Source organism: Heliangelus exortis, chromosome 6 (assembly GCF_036169615.1).
Source record: "Heliangelus exortis chromosome 6, bHelExo1.hap1, whole genome shotgun sequence".
Lineage (NCBI taxonomy): Eukaryota > Metazoa > Chordata > Aves > Apodiformes > Trochilidae > Heliangelus > Heliangelus exortis.
Genome location: NC_092427.1, coordinates 38,021,884 through 38,040,652, shown reverse-complemented (window position 1 = coordinate 38,040,652; position 18,769 = coordinate 38,021,884). Strand labels below are relative to the sequence as shown.

The following is an 18,769-nucleotide window of genomic DNA, read 5'->3' as shown; positions in this document are numbered from 1 at the left end:
TGGGGATGTATCTAACTGTGAAAAATCAACTGTGATATTCATCACTGTTTCAGCATGAAGAAGTGAGGGAAAACAAGTTGCATTCCTCCTAAGACTTTTAAAATATTATGGGAATGGACAGTCTAATCACAAGCAACTTCAAGAAAATACCCACATAGATATTTGAATAAATTTGAGAAGAGATGGGTGCTAGTGGGATTCTTACATGTTCATTACAGTGTTCAGCACAAGTGCTGACTACAACATACCCATTACCTTTGTTGGCCTGTTGAAAAGACAGGCACCTCCCCCACGAAGTAAAAACTCTTTGTATTCTGCAATGCTGCATTTGGAGAACTTCCTGGAATGGTACACCCTAAAATGGCAAACAATTAGCTGAGAAAATGCCTCGAAACACCAACAGTTACTGGAGGGGGGTGGAGGGGTCACAACATTTTTTTAATACTGTAAATCCCAGTTTCTTACAACCACTCTGTGCAACAGTATGTCAGCTCAGTCTTCTTCTCATACAGTAAAAATAGAACAAAGGTTTTTAACCATTTTGCATTTTTCTATTTCTATAAGTCTATGATATATGAAACTGTAGTCTATGGATCTTGTTAACAGTGTGATAACACATGATCATAATAGCTGCTGTGCACCCTTCTCAGTTGCATGCATAATTCAGTATTCTCCTGGGTTTCTTTTCCCTGCAGCTTCAGTTCAAGAGATGGGTTACATTCCAGATTTAATCCCAGGAATTAAAAAACGTTCAATGCATCTGGGCGTGGTAGTAAAGTTAATTTTAAAAGTCAAAGTAGTTTGTAGCCATAAGAACAGCTGTAAAGGCTCAGCCTAAAAATCCACTTTACCCAAATTCAGTCTCTGGTTTTGGCCCTGAGAAGAGGCCCAAGGAAAAGCAGAGAGCAGAGCTGCATTACTACCTGCAGAATATGTTCCTGGCTTCCAGTAATTTCCATCTCAATAGTTTTCTCTGGAAGCCTTGTTTTGTCTTTATTAAATAATCTTAATCTTTATTTTTCCCATGAATTTGCCCAAAATATTTCAGTATCTACAAGATGCTATAGCAATGAGTTTCACAGCTTAATTACAGACTTGTAGAAGAACAATTTCATCCTGTTTTTTTCTGTCACTATTTGCTGGTTTCATTCCATGTCTTTCTAGTCTTACACTGGAAATAAACAGTAATCAATTGCTGTGTTGTTCATGATGTTACAGACCTCTCTCAGATTTCCTCATCTCCACCTGTTTCCCAGCCTGATGCAAACTTACTTCATTACTCATTTCTCACACAGAAAGTGCCAGGTGTTTCTATCAGCCATGTTTTGAGATCAGGAAATAGGAACCATTGGCACCATCTCTGCTCTGTTCCTAGCAGCTCACATTTCCCCACTCAATTATTACATGTTAAGAAAAGTCTTCTGGCTTAACTTGTGGAGTTAAGCAGGTTTTATTCACTGGAAGAGAAGCAGAGAGATCTGTTCACTCAAAATTGGAATTTTGAAGGAGTTGGGGGAAAACAATTAAAATTTAGAGGGAAAATAGATATATCACTTATCAAAAAAGTATTATAGCACTTTTTAAGCTGCATGTAAAATGTATAACTGGATTTATTTCATGAAAAATATACATTGCTTTTCAGTTGTAAGTATAGCAAATCATTATTGATTACACTTCACTGCACTGTAAAATGCAAGATTTATGAGCAACTCCCTAAAATGTGAATAGCAAGGAGGATGAATTGCTGAAAATTGAAATCAGTGATCTCTGGGGCTGTTCCAACTGCTTCTGGTTTCTCACTGATCCGTACTAAAACACATGGACAAACCCCAATAAATAAATATTTCTGTCACACTGTAAACTGTGAACTGGTTCCAGAGCCCTGGGTTACTGATGGATAGGACATACCCTGTTTCCTCCATGATGCAACCACCCCAGGATTCAGTGCAGTCACACTCTTCTCAGACAAGAGCAAAATACAACAGAAAAGGAAAGCAGTTACAAACATGCTTACAATAAATACAAAGTACTCACTATAAAAATGGACCTTGACTAATTACATAAAAATCAGATGGTTGCTTGGCTGCACAGATTCTAGCCCTAAGAAGGAAAGCAGCCCATGGGAGAGATACTAATGTGTTTGAGATAAATGCTGACATTTTCAAATTTCTGTATGTGCACATGCTTAGCCTCAAAGTTTCAGGCAGCACAGAAAGCTAAAACAAGCTGGAAATGTTCTTCCCTGTGTGCTTTCCAAACAGGCAGCCTGTGCAGCACACTGATGATTAAAAATGTTCACATTTCCTCCTCCCTAAATGTGTAAAGAACAGAACACCCTGAAGGAGAATTGTTCTTTTTCCCCTTTGGCTTAGAACCATTAATGTGTGAATCAGCCAATCAAACATTCATTAGAAAAAGCAGTTGAGTGAAAATGGATTTACAGTTTACTTACAGCTACAGCATGTAAGTGAACAGTGACCAAATTCATAAAGTAAAAACCAAAGATCAGCATCTCAGGGTTGGTAAAACAGAAGTCAGAAAGTACCCTTAAAAAGTAACTTCCAAAGAAGTAGTATTTTCAAGAAGCAGGGTTTTGTAGTTAGGACAGCAGATAGCACGGTTGGACGTGGTGATCTTGGGCTCTTTTCCAGCCATGACAATTCTGTGATTCTGTGAAATCCATGCTGGTTCTCCACAGAAAACATTCAAGGAATATTTGCACAGTTATTTCTGCTCTTTCATTAATCTTTTCCCAGAAAAGGTATCCAAATAAGGAAAGGAAGCTATCATTTTATAACCCCCTATCTTGCAGTTTAAAAAGGTTCTTGTTTACAAATGATAAGAGCTCTGTTTTACCTGTCATCAAAATTGATACAGAAAACACTTCAGCAAATGGCAAATTTACACAAAAATGATGCTTCACAGAACAATGTTCCCTAAACTTTTCCACGTTGTTTCCTAACTCACAGATTTCTGAAGTGATTCCAAAATAAAATCAGCATTATCATTCACATTTTTAAAGAAGAAACAAACAGAGAAAGAAGCCAAATTGCTTGTAAGATGTGAGTAGAAATACCCAATAATATTATTTAGCCCCCAAAAGGGCTTTTTAGAGCCACCTCAGCCTGATCTTCAGGCTGTGAGGAAGCAAGATGCTAAGCTGAGCAAATGTCTCTCTGGACTAGGTTAGAGCTTCTTACTGTTCCTTCAGTTATAAACACATAAATAAATAGAGGTATTGTTGTGTTTGCAGAAGTCACAGGTAGTTCTGTAGGAGCTGCACATTTCAATATGATAGATGAGGATCTCTGAGTTAAATGAATGGTGGTTTTACCTTACACCTTTGAGCACTGGTTATGAATCCAAGCTCCTGACACAGGACACACAAAATGAGTGCTAAATCAGTGTCTCTTTTTTAGCTTAAACTCAACCTGAGGTGCATGTATTTCCAAAAGCAGCAATCTGTTGTTCTACAGGTTTGTGTTTTCTGTCAAATATTCCCAAGGAGGGGTTTCTATGTCCAGCTAAGGGGGACAACAGAGACTCCATGTCCATGTACATACTTGGTTTCCTGGCAGCTGGCTCCCACTGGATCCCAAGGTTCTGAGCAAGACTCTGTGCCAGCTCCTGTGCCATGGCCAAGGGGAGGCCATACTGCATGTCAAGAGGAGTGTAATTAAAAGAAAAAGAAAAAAAAAGTTATTGTAATTGTCACTAACCTGGCTCCTCTTTCTGGCTTAACACATACCCACTACTTCTGCTCACCTGAGGGAATCCACTGGGTAACCTACAGATAGGAGTCTGATATTTATGTAATACACTTCTGCATAGTATGGTTACTATGGATTCATTTATTATTATTGTTATTATTACTATTACTATTATTATTATTATTACTATTGAATCATAGTGTGATTCAGTATTGATTTAGCACTACACTGAGGATAAAATAACATTTTAAAAGTATATGTACACAGCAAACAGATTTTCTAGTTTTAGTATTTTAAAAAATCAGTAGTCATGAAAATCATCAGCACCTCAGATCAAGTGAAAAGAGCCAAAAGGATGTTCAGTGCTGCATTTCAGATACTCCTGTCTGAGATTTTTGAGTCTAAATTTCTGTCAAACACACTTGAAGTCCATTTAAGATCTTATTAAGAGACTCATACAGACAGGAGGAAAGCTTCCGAAAAAGAAAAGCAAGGTGAGCAGTAGTTCAGTGATGATAAAATAATCCTAACTTTTTAATACATAAGTTATCTTTAAAGATACTGAATACTGAAACATAATGAGCCTTCAGGTTATCATGTACAGTTTCTATTTCACTTTAGTCATGGAAAAAGAATTACCTCGTTCACTCCTACTCCTCTGGCCACAGAGCAAACTCCTCCAAAGTAACTTAAGCTGCTCCTCTTGTAATGGAATGTCACATTCCTTACAAACAAATAAAAATGCAATAAATAAAATGTAACACACAGGCACTGGGCACCAACAGCTTACTTAAAGATCACCTGCTCTGATACCCTGCCTGCACGCTGAGCACCACCTGACATCAAAAGTAACAGCAACTTTAAAACAGAACACCAACATCAAAAGTGTCAGTTAGACACAAACTTGACAAAAATACCGTTTTTATGTTGGGGAGTTAGAATCAGTCCCAAGCCACAAACCAGGCAGAGAAAGCTGGAGAACCAGACTCCCATGGAAATATAATGATAACATTTCCTTTAAAAAGGTACCAATATATCTCAATTTGTAATCTGTCAAGAAGGAATTCTGTAGTGAATTGTATTGGTGTTGAGAGTTTTTTTCATTGTGATCTTAATCCAAACCAATTTAAGTTCTTGTTTCAACTCCAAATGAAAAGGCTGAGCAGCATACCCCACAGGGAAGGTAATTTAATCCTGCTGTTCCACCTGCCTCCTTTCATTTGAGGTGGATGCCTGGGGGGCAGGTTTCTGAACCACTGATACACACCTAATTTTATTTAAATACCTTTTGTTGTTGTTGTAAAGAACAGCTAAACCTCAAATAACTAAGTTACCTTAATGTAATCTGCAACTTACAAATTACTCTATAAACTGTCTATAAATTATTATGAATGATCCCCATGTTCAGCTGGATTTTGGATATCTCCAAGCACACACACACACTCCACAGCCTCTCTGGGCAAACTGTGGAAGCACCTGACCACCACCACAGCAGAAGCTGTTGGTGTTTTCCCTGTGTGTGAATGGAATCTGCTGTATTTCAGTTTCTGAAATATTATTATTTCATTATTTCTTTATTTATAATTATATCATTGTTTCAGTTTCACTGTGCACCACTGGGAAGAGCCTGTTTGTGAAAAAAGCCACGAGCATTGTGTTGCAAGGCCTGAGTCATGGCAGTACAGCTGTGGCAGAGGCTGAAGGAAAGTCTGCATCCCTTATTTTTATCTCTTTCTGCAGATGAGTGGTAGGAGACTGACGTGGAGGACGTTTGCCACGCCACCTGTGAGGCACCCCACTGTTCCTCCTCTTTGCTGACAGTGCTGGCAAGTACAAAAACACCTGCTGCTGGAGGCTGATGTTGTGCCTGACAAGGTGAGTGGAATTTCCCCCCAGCACACACTGTCAGAAAACAATTCAGTGCAGCTCTGCCACTGACAAACCATCACTGCAGCTACACCTGTCAATAGCCAGAGGAACTGTAACACCACTGTGACAACACCTACAGCTGTCAGCTCTGCCCCTCCTGCTCCTTTCTGGGAAAGCTGTGCATTACACACCTGATAGCACAACTTGGTGTCCTTAGGGGCTTGTCAGAAGACACATCAGATATGTGACAGTGTCTGCAGGTTGCAAGGACACTGAAATGTCACTACAGGTATCTATCAGCATGACCACAGTACAGACTGCACCTGTGAACACCAGAACAATGTGCTGAAAAATAAATGTGGCTTCCCGAGGTCGGTGTTGCCTGGTGTAGTGACTGCACAGCAAACAACGGCAGCAAGAAGAGGCAGGCAGCCCAAAGCAGCAGGCAGATGAGTGTGTAACAGTGTAACACTGTTGTCCTGGTGTAGAGCAGGTGGTGGTACTTACGAGAGGAGGTGCACAGCGTCCGCGTGCTGCCTGACGTGCTGCTGCCGGTACCTGGAGAAGTCGTGAAGCATCTGCAGGGGGTCGGGGTGGATGTTAATCCGGTCTCTGTCTGTCCAGGTTTCCACAGCAACAAGAACCACCCTGGTGTTGAGCTGTTCCTTGTATATCTGAGGGCAGAGACATGACAGGCAGAGGAGTGGAACACTGGGTCAAACGTGCAGAGTTAGTCAGTCAAGAGTCAAGCGGAAGGACGAGAGGGAGAAAGCAGAAAGGAAACACGGGGACACAGTTAGCTGGAAGTGCCTTGGATCTCCTGACATGAAAGATCCTCATCAGCTTACATTGCACGTTTTACACAGAAAAAAAAACAGGCTCTCTTTTTTTAGCTACTCCCTTCTCTTTAAAATTCTCATGCTAAATAATTTCGCCACGGGATTTTGTGGCAAACCTGCACAAAAATCAGCAAAGAAGAAAGGTAAAGGGATAAGGGGTAATCTTTTTCTCTTCAAGAAAAAGAGCAAAAAGATTTAAAGACAAAGAAGAGCCAAACTCAACTCTTAAGTCAAGATTAAATAACTTCTCAGGTCTCCAGTATATCCGGAATGCAATTCACATGCTTGATTTCCATTTCTAGTGTGATCACTTAATGCTACTCACATAATGTCAGAATTAAGAAGGAACATTAATTTAGCAATTAGTTTTAATGATCCTGCAGCAACAGACAAGGCAATGACAGTCAGGCCCTAATAATAACAAAAGTGCATTAAAGTATCCATTGTTATTTGTGCATGGTCCTGAATTTTGAAATAATACTGCTGCTTTCTTTAGCTTCAGGTTATAAGATGTCAAACGTTATTCATTAAGGTTATTCAGAAACTGCAGATTTTAAAACTTGCAGATTTTAAATATATGCTTTTATTATCTCTTTTTATTATCTTTTTTATTAACTTTTATTATCTTTTTACCAAATTAAACGTACAAGACCCAACATCAACTGCAAAAACCCTCCCTGCAGTTATGATAGATGTCTATAAAAAAGAATATTAATATGCTTCAGTCTGAGGGAGACATGCTGGGGACACTTGTGAGTCACACACACTCGGGTGTGGCCCCTACATGTATTATCAAAAAGATTTTTACCAGAAATCATACTTTTAGTTTATATGCTGTATGTGAAATTGTTCTAAATTCAGTCACACGTGTAAGTGTGACTTGTAATGAACTGCAATGGGACTCTGGTTGTTTTTAAGCTGTGAATACAGGTTTATAAGGGAGCATTTTTATTCCCAATCTCTTTTTCTCCCCCCTTTGTGAACTGTACTCACAGCTTCAGCCACTTGTGGGTGGATTTGTTCCATGAATCTAAACATGATCAATTCTCATTCTGGAGCAGTGGCTGAGCCTGCAGCTGCCCTCAGCAGGAGGCATTTCACTGAAGGAACTTTCAGTATCTGAGAGGAATGCCAAGGAGAATTTGGTTTTCTCACCCATTCACCCCAGCCTACTCTTCTGCAGAGGAACTGCAAACAAGTTTTAAAAATTCATTTTTAAAGCTGCTCTTTTTCTTTTTTTCAGTCCTGGTGTCTGCTAATGTTATGTTCTTAAACACAGCACTAAATTATCAAAGTCAGTGATACTGTTTTAGAAGAAACATTGATACTTACAGCATCTACCAGGTTTACCACAGACTTGGCAAAATTGTTTGTGTATGCATTTGAGGAACGGTGCTTTTTGAACTAAAGGAAGAAAAAGTAGAAGACAGTGAGAACTTAAATGTTTACTACTAATGCTTTATTTTCACAGCAAGAGAAGAAAAAGAATAGTTTAGGAAAGAGGTAAGGAAAAACTCAAAAATCTTTACAGTTCACAGCCTGTAACTCATATTCAAGAATCCCTGGAAGGTAAAGGGAGCCACATCTGCCAGCCAGCCTGTGACATCCCAAAAAGGAGCATTTAGCAACAGGAAATGTCCTGTCTAGAGCCAGAGTCCAAATGTTTGACACAAAATTACAGGTAAGGATAATCTGTTTCTCAGACTGGATGTCTGAGGGTGACACACACACACTGTTTATTTTAGATAACAGACTTTCCATCTCTTTCAAATTCCAGTTATTTTTGCACAACCAATCTATTATTATATGGACACAATGCCACAGATAACAAGCAGCTCACCAAACCCCCTTCCCTGTACCTATTCCCCAAACAAAGCACTGTCAGCTACAGTCTGGGACCTACACCAAGATTATCCATCTCACAGGACTCTGCTCAGTAAGGAACTACACCAGAATAAAATCACTGGGAATGGGGAGAGGTGGCTTTGGGTTTTTTTTTGTTTTGTTTTGAGTCAATCCCAAACATTCCTGGAAGTTGGAAGGTAAAGTAATATCTTTTGGAGAGTATTCTTGGTTTTCATTGAAGTATTTAAATGCCAAAATCAACAGCAGCATCTGACATACCCTTCTGAAACACAGTTCCTGAAACAAGTTTAATTAAGCCAGGTGAGTGAGAAGTGCAACAAGCTCGTTAAAAACGTTTAGCTGTGTCTTTAGTGTTGCACAAAAGGACCGGTTTGTGCCAATACATTGTATTAACTGCTGAATACAGTGACCCAAGAGGTTTAACGTCCTTCTTCCAGCAGGAACCCTGCAGCAGGGGAAATCTGCCCTCTAATGGTGAGCAGAAAAGATTAAAGGAGCATTTAGTGAGCTCCTGGGCTGGCAGGCTGGTGAGCTCTGCCTTGAGTATGTCCAGTGTATTCCTTGACAAGGATTGTATCTGCTGCTGAGTCACTGGCAGCTCTGACACAAAAAATCTTGACTGCTTGTGAGCTACAGTTCTACCAGATAAAGCCTGAGAGGAGACAACAGGCAGTGCCTGTAGCAGGGGGGTGGGCAGGATGGTTGTTCTTCGTGTGTGCTGGTGACACAAGAGGTCAGAGGAACAGAGGGAGAGAGGAGTGTATTTCATTGCCCCCACACTGCTGAACATATTACATATGGGTTATTTTTGCCCAGACTTTTCCTATGATTTATGAAACTGATGAGGGAAGGTTATATTAAAACTGAACTCTGAGCCCTTTTTCTTTATTACTTAAAGGATAGGATATAAGTTTAGAATGTGTCAGGGTGTTTGTTCTGGACATAAATGTTTTGTTGTTTTACTGTGTTGGTTATGGGTGTGTTGAATCATCCCCATGATACCAAAGTGTTGCAGAGGTATAAAACCCTTGGGTAACATCAGGCACCATCAGGTACAGCAGTCTGGGCTGTGCCTTACAGGACAAACGTGAACAGCTGCACAGAAATTCAGTATTTTGACCCAAAAGCAGCTGGTGCAGCACAGTGCTGTACATCAACCTACAAATGATAATCAAAAGCAATTTACACACTCACCATTTTATGGTCATTGACTATCATGAGCTCCAGATACTTCATTTCTTCAAAAACACCACGAGACACCTGGTGGATTAAATAAATTGTTTGAGAAATCAAGATGTAGTCATTAAAAAAAAACCCAGCAGATTTAATAGGATCACCCATTAATATCACATAGGATGTGCAAGCCTGCAGAAAGTGGGCCAGATGTTCAAGTAGGGTAAATAGGGACAGCTCCAGAAACTTAGCTGAGTTATGATAACCACTGGTTGAGAACCAGTAGTCTGTTCTTTTTGGGTCAGCACAGAAGCCACCACTGCTCCCCTCCTCTCTCACTTTCACAGAGGAAAACCTCAAATGCTGAAAACTTTTGCTCTGCTGTAGTATTCATCAGAGATCTAATGAAGAAATAAGCTACTAAAGGTACTTGCACCCTCAAAAACTGTTTTGTGGATCATGCATCTCAGTGAGGAAATACAGATTAATCTTCTTTAGCTCAATTACTGCCTTAACTCTGACACGTGTGGATGTGGAGATCATGAGGACTGCCCACTTCTGCTCTCTCAGTAACCCAGTTCTGGGTGCCCTTACCTGGATATTTAATTTAATCATTAAAATAAAGCCAGATATCTACAAAGTAGCCAGACTTCATTCAGAATTACTCTTTATCTTCAAGCAGACTCAAAACTTTAATTACTTTCTAAAATAAATTTCAGCACTAAACTTCTGTTCAACTGATGTATAGTTTATCCAGCTTTCCCCACATATCCTATTTTTAAAGAATAATCTTCTTGTTTTATCATTTAATGATTGTATTATGTGACAATACCAAGCTACCAGTGTTTGTTTTCTTAAGCCTGTGTTCTCTCAGCGTCAGGAAAATCCACACATCACTGGGTTTGGTTTTGTTTTTACAAAAGGTCTTAAGTCAGGGTCAGATTTCTACTCACTGCTCTCTTTCTTCTCCTTCTCCTCAGCCACTGCAGTTCAGACAGAAAGGGCCATTCAGAACTGGATGCTGTCTCTGTACAAATTACAGTTTGAGAATTTCCTGGCATTATTTTAAACTGTTTATGTACAGCACTGTTCACAGAACATAAAATGCATCCAAACTCAAGTCCTTTAGAAACTCAAAGTCAAAATTAAAGCATGCAAGTGGAGGTAAAGAGACTGTAACCCAGGCTTAGGATTTGTCTTCTTCCATCTCCTCTCCTCAGTAGCATTGCTGGGATTGATTAAATCAAATCATTTGCAGGAGAAACCTAAATACACATCTTCATGGCTGGGAATTTTTCAGCTACTCTCTTGTATTTCTAAGTTCATCACCATAACTGTGAAACTAGTCAAGTCAGTATCTATTTTTCAAGTTTTTCTAAATAATCAGTGATTTGATACAGACTGTTAGCCTAATATTTAAGTTTTCCAAGTTATATATACAGTTATTTCTGATACAGAAAAAAACTCATAAGCAGAAACATACCAAGGTCTTGTAACTGCTTGGAAGCTTGTGTTCCAAAAGTTCTGTGGATGATGTGTGGCCTACTTTTGCTTTCCTGATAAGAAAAAGATACATTTTCTTCAAATTAATAATGTCAGGTGAAAATTGAGGCACTTCTTTCAGTATATAAATTTTTTATTCTTTTTCCATAAGATACCAGCAACCACAGCACCAGTTTGGCATGGTACTAATTGCGTCTCTGCAGTCCTGAGCAAATCACAGAGCCTCTCTGCTTCAGCAGAGTTCCTGGCCTAAAAAACTGAAATATATCAGATGTCTCTGAGAGTACTTGGAGAAAGTCCTCTAAAAGCCTTCATGTCAGAGAGCAGCATCCATCCTGATAAATCAGATAAATCTGGCATAGAGATAAACTGCTCCCATGGGTCAGAAGCAACTACTGCTATTTATCACAAAAATAGCTTTCTAATACAATTCAAGAAACAAACCAATCTTTAACAGGACTCTTTCACCCTGGTTTGTTGGTGTATTCAACACTTAAAACCATTTTTAATGTGTATTTTCTTCAGAAGTCTGCCATGCCCCAAATGATGCTCTGTCAGACAGTCATCCCCTAACACCTCCTCTGCAGAGCCTGCCACAACAAGCAGCTCTGTGCCAGGGCTGGGGTGCTACTGTTCTGTGACCTCCCTGACAAACACAGGCACACCAGGGGAAAACAATGCATGGGTTTTCTGGGGGAAAAAAAAAATAAAATGTGTCTTTCTAGCATCTGCTATAGTTAGGATTAGTAAACTACATGGCTGTGTCAGGGATATTTATCTCATGGTGCAATCAGGAATGAGCCTCTGAAAGCTGTGCAGAGCTGGGTCAGAATCACATAAAGCAGAATATACAGTGACCACTGACCCAACACATGGAGAGAGATTCCCAGATCAGACATCTGCTCCGTTAAAGTCTTTGTGGAAACATCAAAGAGTGATCTGATCCAAGTGTTTAGAGAGAGGGGTGAATAAAAGGCTTCCAGAGATCCCTTCTGTGAATCTGTAGCTCCTTTATTTCAAGTACTAAGGCAAATGGATAAACACTTCTTGACTTCATTACCATTTGCCATGGAAAGACTCTCATCAGTCTACTCCCAAAAACTAAAAGATAACAATAACTAGGAATTAGTTGTTGTTCCCTTTCTCTAGGAAAAGAAAGATTAAGGGAAAGCAAAGATAAATCTTAGGCAATTCGTATTTGAGACAATTTGTGCCTTAAATAAATTCCAATCAAATGTTGTAAAATGCTTGTATTTCATATGAATGCATGAGAAAGGTCACTCATTGATTTATTCTGATACTTTCATTTGCTATTTGCTTTTCCAAACTGCAAAAAGCAGAAAACATGAACTTACTGCACTGTGGGTCAGGTCCAGTGGCTCTATCAGGTAGGAGTAAGTGCTGTCTTCAAACATGCCACTAGGGTGAGGAGAGACAGAGGTGAGAGTGGGACATGGCAACTCATTGGGCTGGTTTTGATGAGACACAAACCAAACTTTGGGCTGAAGAAGTGCTTCCTTATGTCTAAGCTCCATCTCTATTCATTCCTACTGCCTGTGGGTAATGCTAAGATTGTTATGAAGCAACTGGGCAGGTTTTAATGAGCTAACACTGGATGGGATGGCAGTGTAAGGGTGACCCACCAAAAGATTTGGCCTGGGAAGTGCTGAGACACAGACATCAACGTGCAGAGTGCAAGCAACAGCCGAGCTGCACTGACAGGAACTAATCCTAGTACAGAATATTTCCTTACACTTTTTCCTTGTTCAGTGTAACAAAAAGTTCAGTTCTTCCACTGGGTGACAGGGTGATACATGAGCACTGAGCGTGCAGACTCCTAAACTACAGTTATTGTTCAGAAGAAGTCACCTGGTGAGATATTTATTTGCATTTGCTACATTCAAAGGTTTCAGGAGGCAGCACCTAATGACTTGAATCCCAGTGAAACTAACAAGAAATCTCACAGTTTGGCACAGCTGGTACTGGCATTTCCAAACATCAAAAACCTTTGGGCTTGGAGGGGTTGGGTCCCTCACATATTAAGAGATAATCTTCAAGAGTAATAATTAGTTAATTAACAGCCTTGTCTGAAAAATGAGAACATGCACTTACTGAAGTCCATTACATGTTGAAAGAGCAACTCTGGAATCCTTGATACCCCTGATATTCCCGTGGTAGTAGCAATGCTCTCCACCCTAATGGCAGTTATAAAAGAAACATACAATTAAACCTAATTTAATGTCTGTCTGAAAACCCAAGGAAAAAAAAACCAAAAAACAACCAAAAAATCTAACACCTTGCATTAGGAGCAGAGAACACAACAACTGCTGAAGCAAATACCAGCAGCCATCTTAAATTCAGATTTTGTATGAAATTCCTACCAGGCTGTTGTGCATAATCCAGACACAGTACCACACAGGAAGCAGTCCCTGTATGTGCACCTTCCCATCAGGGACAGTGCAAAACCCAGGCTTTTTAATACCAAAATTGTGACTGTCCTTCTGACACGAGTAGCTTTTTAATTCTCTTTAAAGACACCACCCAAGTAGAGACGCTGCTGTTGCTCTTCAGTGTTTTCACTCTTGTAATAAAGCTACCTCTTCCTAGGAAATACAGTTCTTATCATCAGGACCTCACTTCTTTACACCCACACCAGGAAACCAAACAAACTTTCACTTACTCAGGTTTCACAAGGATTGTAAGGTAGTGCAAAAGCCCAGGGTGCAGCCCTTGCTTCACCTGCTCCAACAACTGTGTGTGTTTTGTGTGTATTTTCTGAGCTGAGAGTGCAGCCTTCCCCAGCTTAACGTGACCTCCGGAGCTGCTGTGGCCTCTGAACCAGTGGATCAGCACCCCGCATGCAGCCGGGAGGAGTCACTGCAGCAGGCACAGGTAGCCCAGCTGCTGACTCTGGAGTTTCATTTCCCAGCCAGATCCATGATTCAGCAGCCGCAGTGCTGCAGCTGACACTTGCAGGAGCTTCTCCAGCTGCCAGAGGGAATTGTTTGCTCGCATCAGTTTGCATTTTTGCCTCTTCTGCAGAGCACCGAGTCCTAATGAAACAACTTCCTCAGGAGGGTACATGGAACCGCTTTTGTTACTTTAGCAGAAGAAGACAAAACTCTGTTGCAATAATTACCTTGCTATATAACTGTTTCATTTCGCCCTTTGCTGTGATACAATTTTATTTGAGTTTCTCTATAACGGGCAAAATAACAAAGTAGCGATCCAACACTGTAGAGCATGTAAAACGATCCAACAAAGTAGAGAAACAACAGTCCGGACCTGCTGTGGGCATAAATGCACTTTGATCGCTGGCTTTCTTCTACTCTAGAGGTAAATTTCACATGTAACAAGCTCAACAATCAAATACTCCAGCATCCATACCAAATATTTAAGAAGTAATTCCCTGAAAATTTAGTTGATGTCCTTCCTAGGGAATCTACCAGTCCTTAGTGTGTTACTGCCACAAAGGCTTCCCTGGTTCCCTCAGTCAGGGATCAACTGTCTTGCATCACTTTAATCTCTTTCTCTTTGGATCAACACTGAATTCAACTGGGGAGCTGGTTTGACAAATTTAATTAACTGGACCTCAAGCACTACACTGGTTTTCTAATAACTGAAACCTTAACCCCTGCAGTTAAGTTTTTCATTTTCTGTTTCACAGCTGTATAATTCATGCCAAGAAAAAACACTGCAAAGGTTTTTTTCAGAGTCTTGTGTTACCAGTATCTGTTCCCCTTGCACTCTGTGCTGAGGACGTGTAAATACTTAATGCTGCCTGCACTGATGGTGACTTCACCCTACACAAGGTGTGATTGTTGTGGCACTCTCTGCATCACCCCCACCACTGCTTTCCCTTCACCCTGACTCACAGCTTTCCTTCGGGTACAGTTCTTGCATTACAAGATGAACTCACAGCTGTGCCTGTGTGGAAAAAAGGCTTCTACTCTTTTTACAAGTCTTGGAAAACTTCATTTCAGTAGTTTATTGGCACTGTTCCCTCAGGAAGACCATTCTGACACATTTTAAGAACACGATACCTTAGAATACTTTGGTTTTCCATCTTCATAGTGAATCTCCACGTAATTGGAAGATAACAAGTCACTGCCAAAGAGAGGAAAAATCAAGATGAAAAAAAAAAAAATCTGTATATTCTTTCTACTGCTGTGTGTGGCTTTGAGGTTTTTCTTTGTTTCCTTTTTGTTAGAATTTCTGAATAATTTGTTTTCTCCTCATAAATGAGGTTTAGAAAATCAAGCAGCTTGTGTCCAGTGAGTGGTTTGCTGGTGCACTGAAAGCCAAAGTGGTTACAGAAGGGGCAATTTCATTCTGCAATCTGATCTCCTGTACTTTACATTTGTAATTAGATTATCAGCCTTTTAAGTATGCAAAAAAATTTAATTAAAATATCCCGTGGCGTTAGAATTTTCCATGCTGTCAGTAACTGGTACTGACAAAAGGTATGGTTATTTCATTAGGATTTTCAAATGAGCTTTATGTTTTCTTTAAAAATTAAACAGCCTATAAGCAAAGCTGAACAAATACACACGTGATTCTTCTGAAGACCAGAGTGTAAACTTCTCCTCCTGTGCCTCATTTTCACAACTGCAAATATCCACTGTTTTTCAAGACCAGTAATGCTCTTAAAGAGCAAACAAACCAAAACACAGCACACCAAACCCCCCACGTTACCTCTTTTATTCCCAGCTCTGGCAAGACACGTTTCTGAAGCTCGGAAATTCCCCATAATGGATATTGGGGACTTCAAATTAGTATTTTTTTTTAATCTTTTATTTTTTTTTTAAGATGAGCTTGCCTGTGCACATCCCGGGATGACTCCAATGCCCCGTTCACCTCTCTCACCGAGTGTAATCAGGGTTGCAACAGAGCAGCCCAAGGAGAGCAAAGCAATCAGAGATGTTAACTGACCCCATCAGATATGCAGGGTAAGCACTTTGCTTAATGTCATCCAGGACTCTCAGCATTTTTCAAGCCTCTGAGAGCCCATATAAAAACAAATTTATTGTTGCTATGAATAAAAAATACCATCGTTGTGGGAGCTCTGGGGGCAATTCCTGACTAACAGCTCCTGCCGAGGGTATGTGAAGCCTCAGAGGGGGCTGCCAGCAGCCCTGTAACAGGGGGCTCCAGGCCCACACAACCCGTTCTCCCTCTGCAGTCACCAGGCACTGCCCCGGGCAGGGAGGCTCCTGCAGAACCTGGTGACCTCTGCGTCTCTTAAAAGTCTCTTCTCGGGGCAGGCAGAGACCACATGATGAGCTCTCTGTGCCTGCAAACCCAGCACTCAACACTAACTCTCATGAATAATTACTGGACTCCCATCATTTGTCTTAACCCTCGTTTTTATAGCAACATTTAATAGATTTATTTTTAAGGTGCCGATTTAAAAATAAATTTACTTGCATAAAATCATTTTAACTTTCTCCGTTTGCATCAGAGCAGGCTGTGAATTTTCTGCAGGAGAATTCAAGTGGTTTATAAATCTTGTGAACGTTTGACTACAGTGCAGACATTCACTTCTTCAAAGTCTGGAGTGGATTAGGGATACAAAGCAATTAAACTTTATAGAGTGCTGATAGTGTCACTTGATTCTTTGCATTTTTCATACTTACTAGGAAGCACAAGGACTGCTGCATATCCCTCAGTGCTTATGGGGTTGTACAGACAAGGGAAGAGGTCACTGACACAAGTGGGGAGATGGAAAATTCTGGTTAGATACAAGTTGAGGGTGAGTTAACACTTGGAACTGTGCTCAACTTGAAAGAGCCTTGACCAGACTCAGATGTTTACAGACAACTCTGCTTGAATTCACATGTGGTTTCCTCAAACCAAGTAAAGAATCAGCATTCATCTTCCCATTTCCAAATCAAGCTCACCCTCTCACACCCCATTTTTTGCACTGACCTCAGAAGTGTTCTCAGTGCTGGCTGCTGACATCCTCCTGGCATCTTCTGAGAGTCACAGTGGGCGATTTCCCACTGCATCTACTGACTCAGCTCAGTGTAGTTTTATTACACCATTTGTCCCTTAGATTTACCCCATTAATGTGATGTAAAAGGTGATACTTCCCAAGTGCCACGTTGTAACAAAACACATCTTCAATTTGTGAACCACCCCTTTGCCAAACCTGACACAGGATCCGCCACCAACAAGTTCAGAGCAGAAAATCCACTCTACCATTTATAATCTTGTCTTCCACAAGCTCATTTCAGGCTGTGCTGTAACAGGGTGTTTAACACTGGTTCTGATCACCAGGGTGTCACACCTGACCACCAACACACTGCAAGGGCACTTCTGTCCCAATATTTCCCACTTAAACTTTGCATTGAAAAAAAAATAAAATCAGTCAGCTTAAACTCTGTGCGTCTGCTTTGTCAGCACCTGGTTTTTTTTCCAGGTACTTTCTATCAATTATTTCTAATTCAAGTATCCATCCACACTAGGATATCCCTTAAGGAACAGCTCACTTGAAGGGGACTGGGGCAGAGTTTGAAGGCCTCCAGAACAGTTCTGCTCCTGCACACAACCAGCTGCCTCTGTAATAAAGCTCATCTCTCTATAATTGTGACAAAATCAGTACAAACAGCTCCAAACTGTGCTTATAAGTGGTTGGCATTGAAATGTGATATTGCAGAGAACAGTCTAACAATGAAAAGATCAGAAAAAATGTTCTACTGCTGCCACGCAAAGAAAAAGGCAGAATTTCACTAAGGGAATTTATTCTATATTTTGCTAAAGCTCCAGGAATAACAGCAGCTGTAAAAATAAGCATAAAATTGTTACTGCTAATTTTCCCTACCAATTCTTTTACCTGTTAATAACGCTGACAGATCTGACAAAAGAAAGGAGAAATTATTCAAGGAAAAGAAAAAAAAAGTAACACTTAACCAAATTAACTTTCAGGTTTTTTTCCCAACATGAAAGACAGAGAAGAGCACTATAATTTCCCCAGTAGGTGTGATGGGATCCTGTGTGCAAGTGGCATCAAAAGGAAAGGGCTGGAATTCAGTGGCTAAGAGCTCAGAGAGGAGGAGAAGTGCCTGAGGAATGAGACACAGAACTCTTGCATAAGTAAGGTGGGAGTCTCCACATCACAAAAGAACTCTCCTGCCCTCATTAGCAGCTACAGAAAGCCTAAATTTACCTCTGAGAGGCAGCCCTGAACTTTAGAAAATCCACGTGTCTCACCTGCATGGCATTTGTCACTTTTCAGCTGATCCATTTGCATTCTGACTGAGCAGCATCCTGTACAGCAGAAGTGATTTTCAGCAAGGAAAAGCAGAGCACCAGTAGCAGTGCTTTAACTGGTCCCAGCTTTAACTGGAGCAGCTGCCTGAGCCAGGGTCACAGACAGAAGCACGTTTGGGGTACTGACACACAAGTGCAGTGCCTGACAATGAGCACCAAGTGCTACATCCTGAATGAACTAATAAAGAAAAAAAAAATCAACTTAGCCTGGTGTGTCCTTTTCAGTTCCTCCCACCCTGCCCTGTTTATCTGGAATATTTTTATTCATCTCTCCTGCATCAGCAGCTCTGCTGCCTGAGCTGCACAGATGCAAACTCAGCAGCACAGGGATGTGGTGCAGCAGCAGCTGCTTCCTGAACTCCCATGCACTTCCCTGGCACCTCTTGCAGTGCTGCTGTGCCCATTGCAGGAGAGCTGCAGTGTGAGAAGGGGCTGACCTCAGCTGGCACCTCAGCAGCAGCTGATCTGGGGAGGACGAGAAGGCATCTCATACACACCAACACATTTGCTTCCGGAACCTGGGATGCAGCCTGCAGA

The 18,769-nt window shown here is 40.7% G+C and overlaps 1 protein-coding gene across 6 annotated transcripts in view; it reads right to left on the bottom strand.

The window, feature by feature from the left end:
* ADAM23 (ADAM metallopeptidase domain 23) overlaps window positions 1-18,769 on the bottom strand; it is a 55,238-nt gene that overhangs the window by 19,879 nt on the left and 16,590 nt on the right. For all 6 annotated transcript variants that reach the window (XM_071747944.1, XM_071747940.1, XM_071747942.1 and 3 more), the window contains exons 4-15: window positions 15,004-15,067; window positions 13,073-13,155; window positions 12,316-12,379; window positions 10,941-11,013; window positions 10,411-10,484; window positions 9,479-9,544; window positions 7,751-7,822; window positions 6,087-6,253; window positions 4,350-4,434; window positions 3,564-3,654; window positions 1,909-1,957; window positions 256-355 (exon numbers count right to left, since the gene is read on the bottom strand). In XM_071747944.1, coding sequence (XP_071604045.1) covers window positions 256-355; window positions 1,909-1,957; window positions 3,564-3,654; window positions 4,350-4,434; window positions 6,087-6,253; window positions 7,751-7,822; window positions 9,479-9,544; window positions 10,411-10,484; window positions 10,941-11,013; window positions 12,316-12,379; window positions 13,073-13,155; window positions 15,004-15,067 — 988 coding nt within the window. The remainder of the gene's footprint in view (window positions 1-255; window positions 356-1,908; window positions 1,958-3,563; window positions 3,655-4,349; window positions 4,435-6,086; window positions 6,254-7,750; window positions 7,823-9,478; window positions 9,545-10,410; window positions 10,485-10,940; window positions 11,014-12,315; window positions 12,380-13,072; window positions 13,156-15,003; window positions 15,068-18,769) is intronic.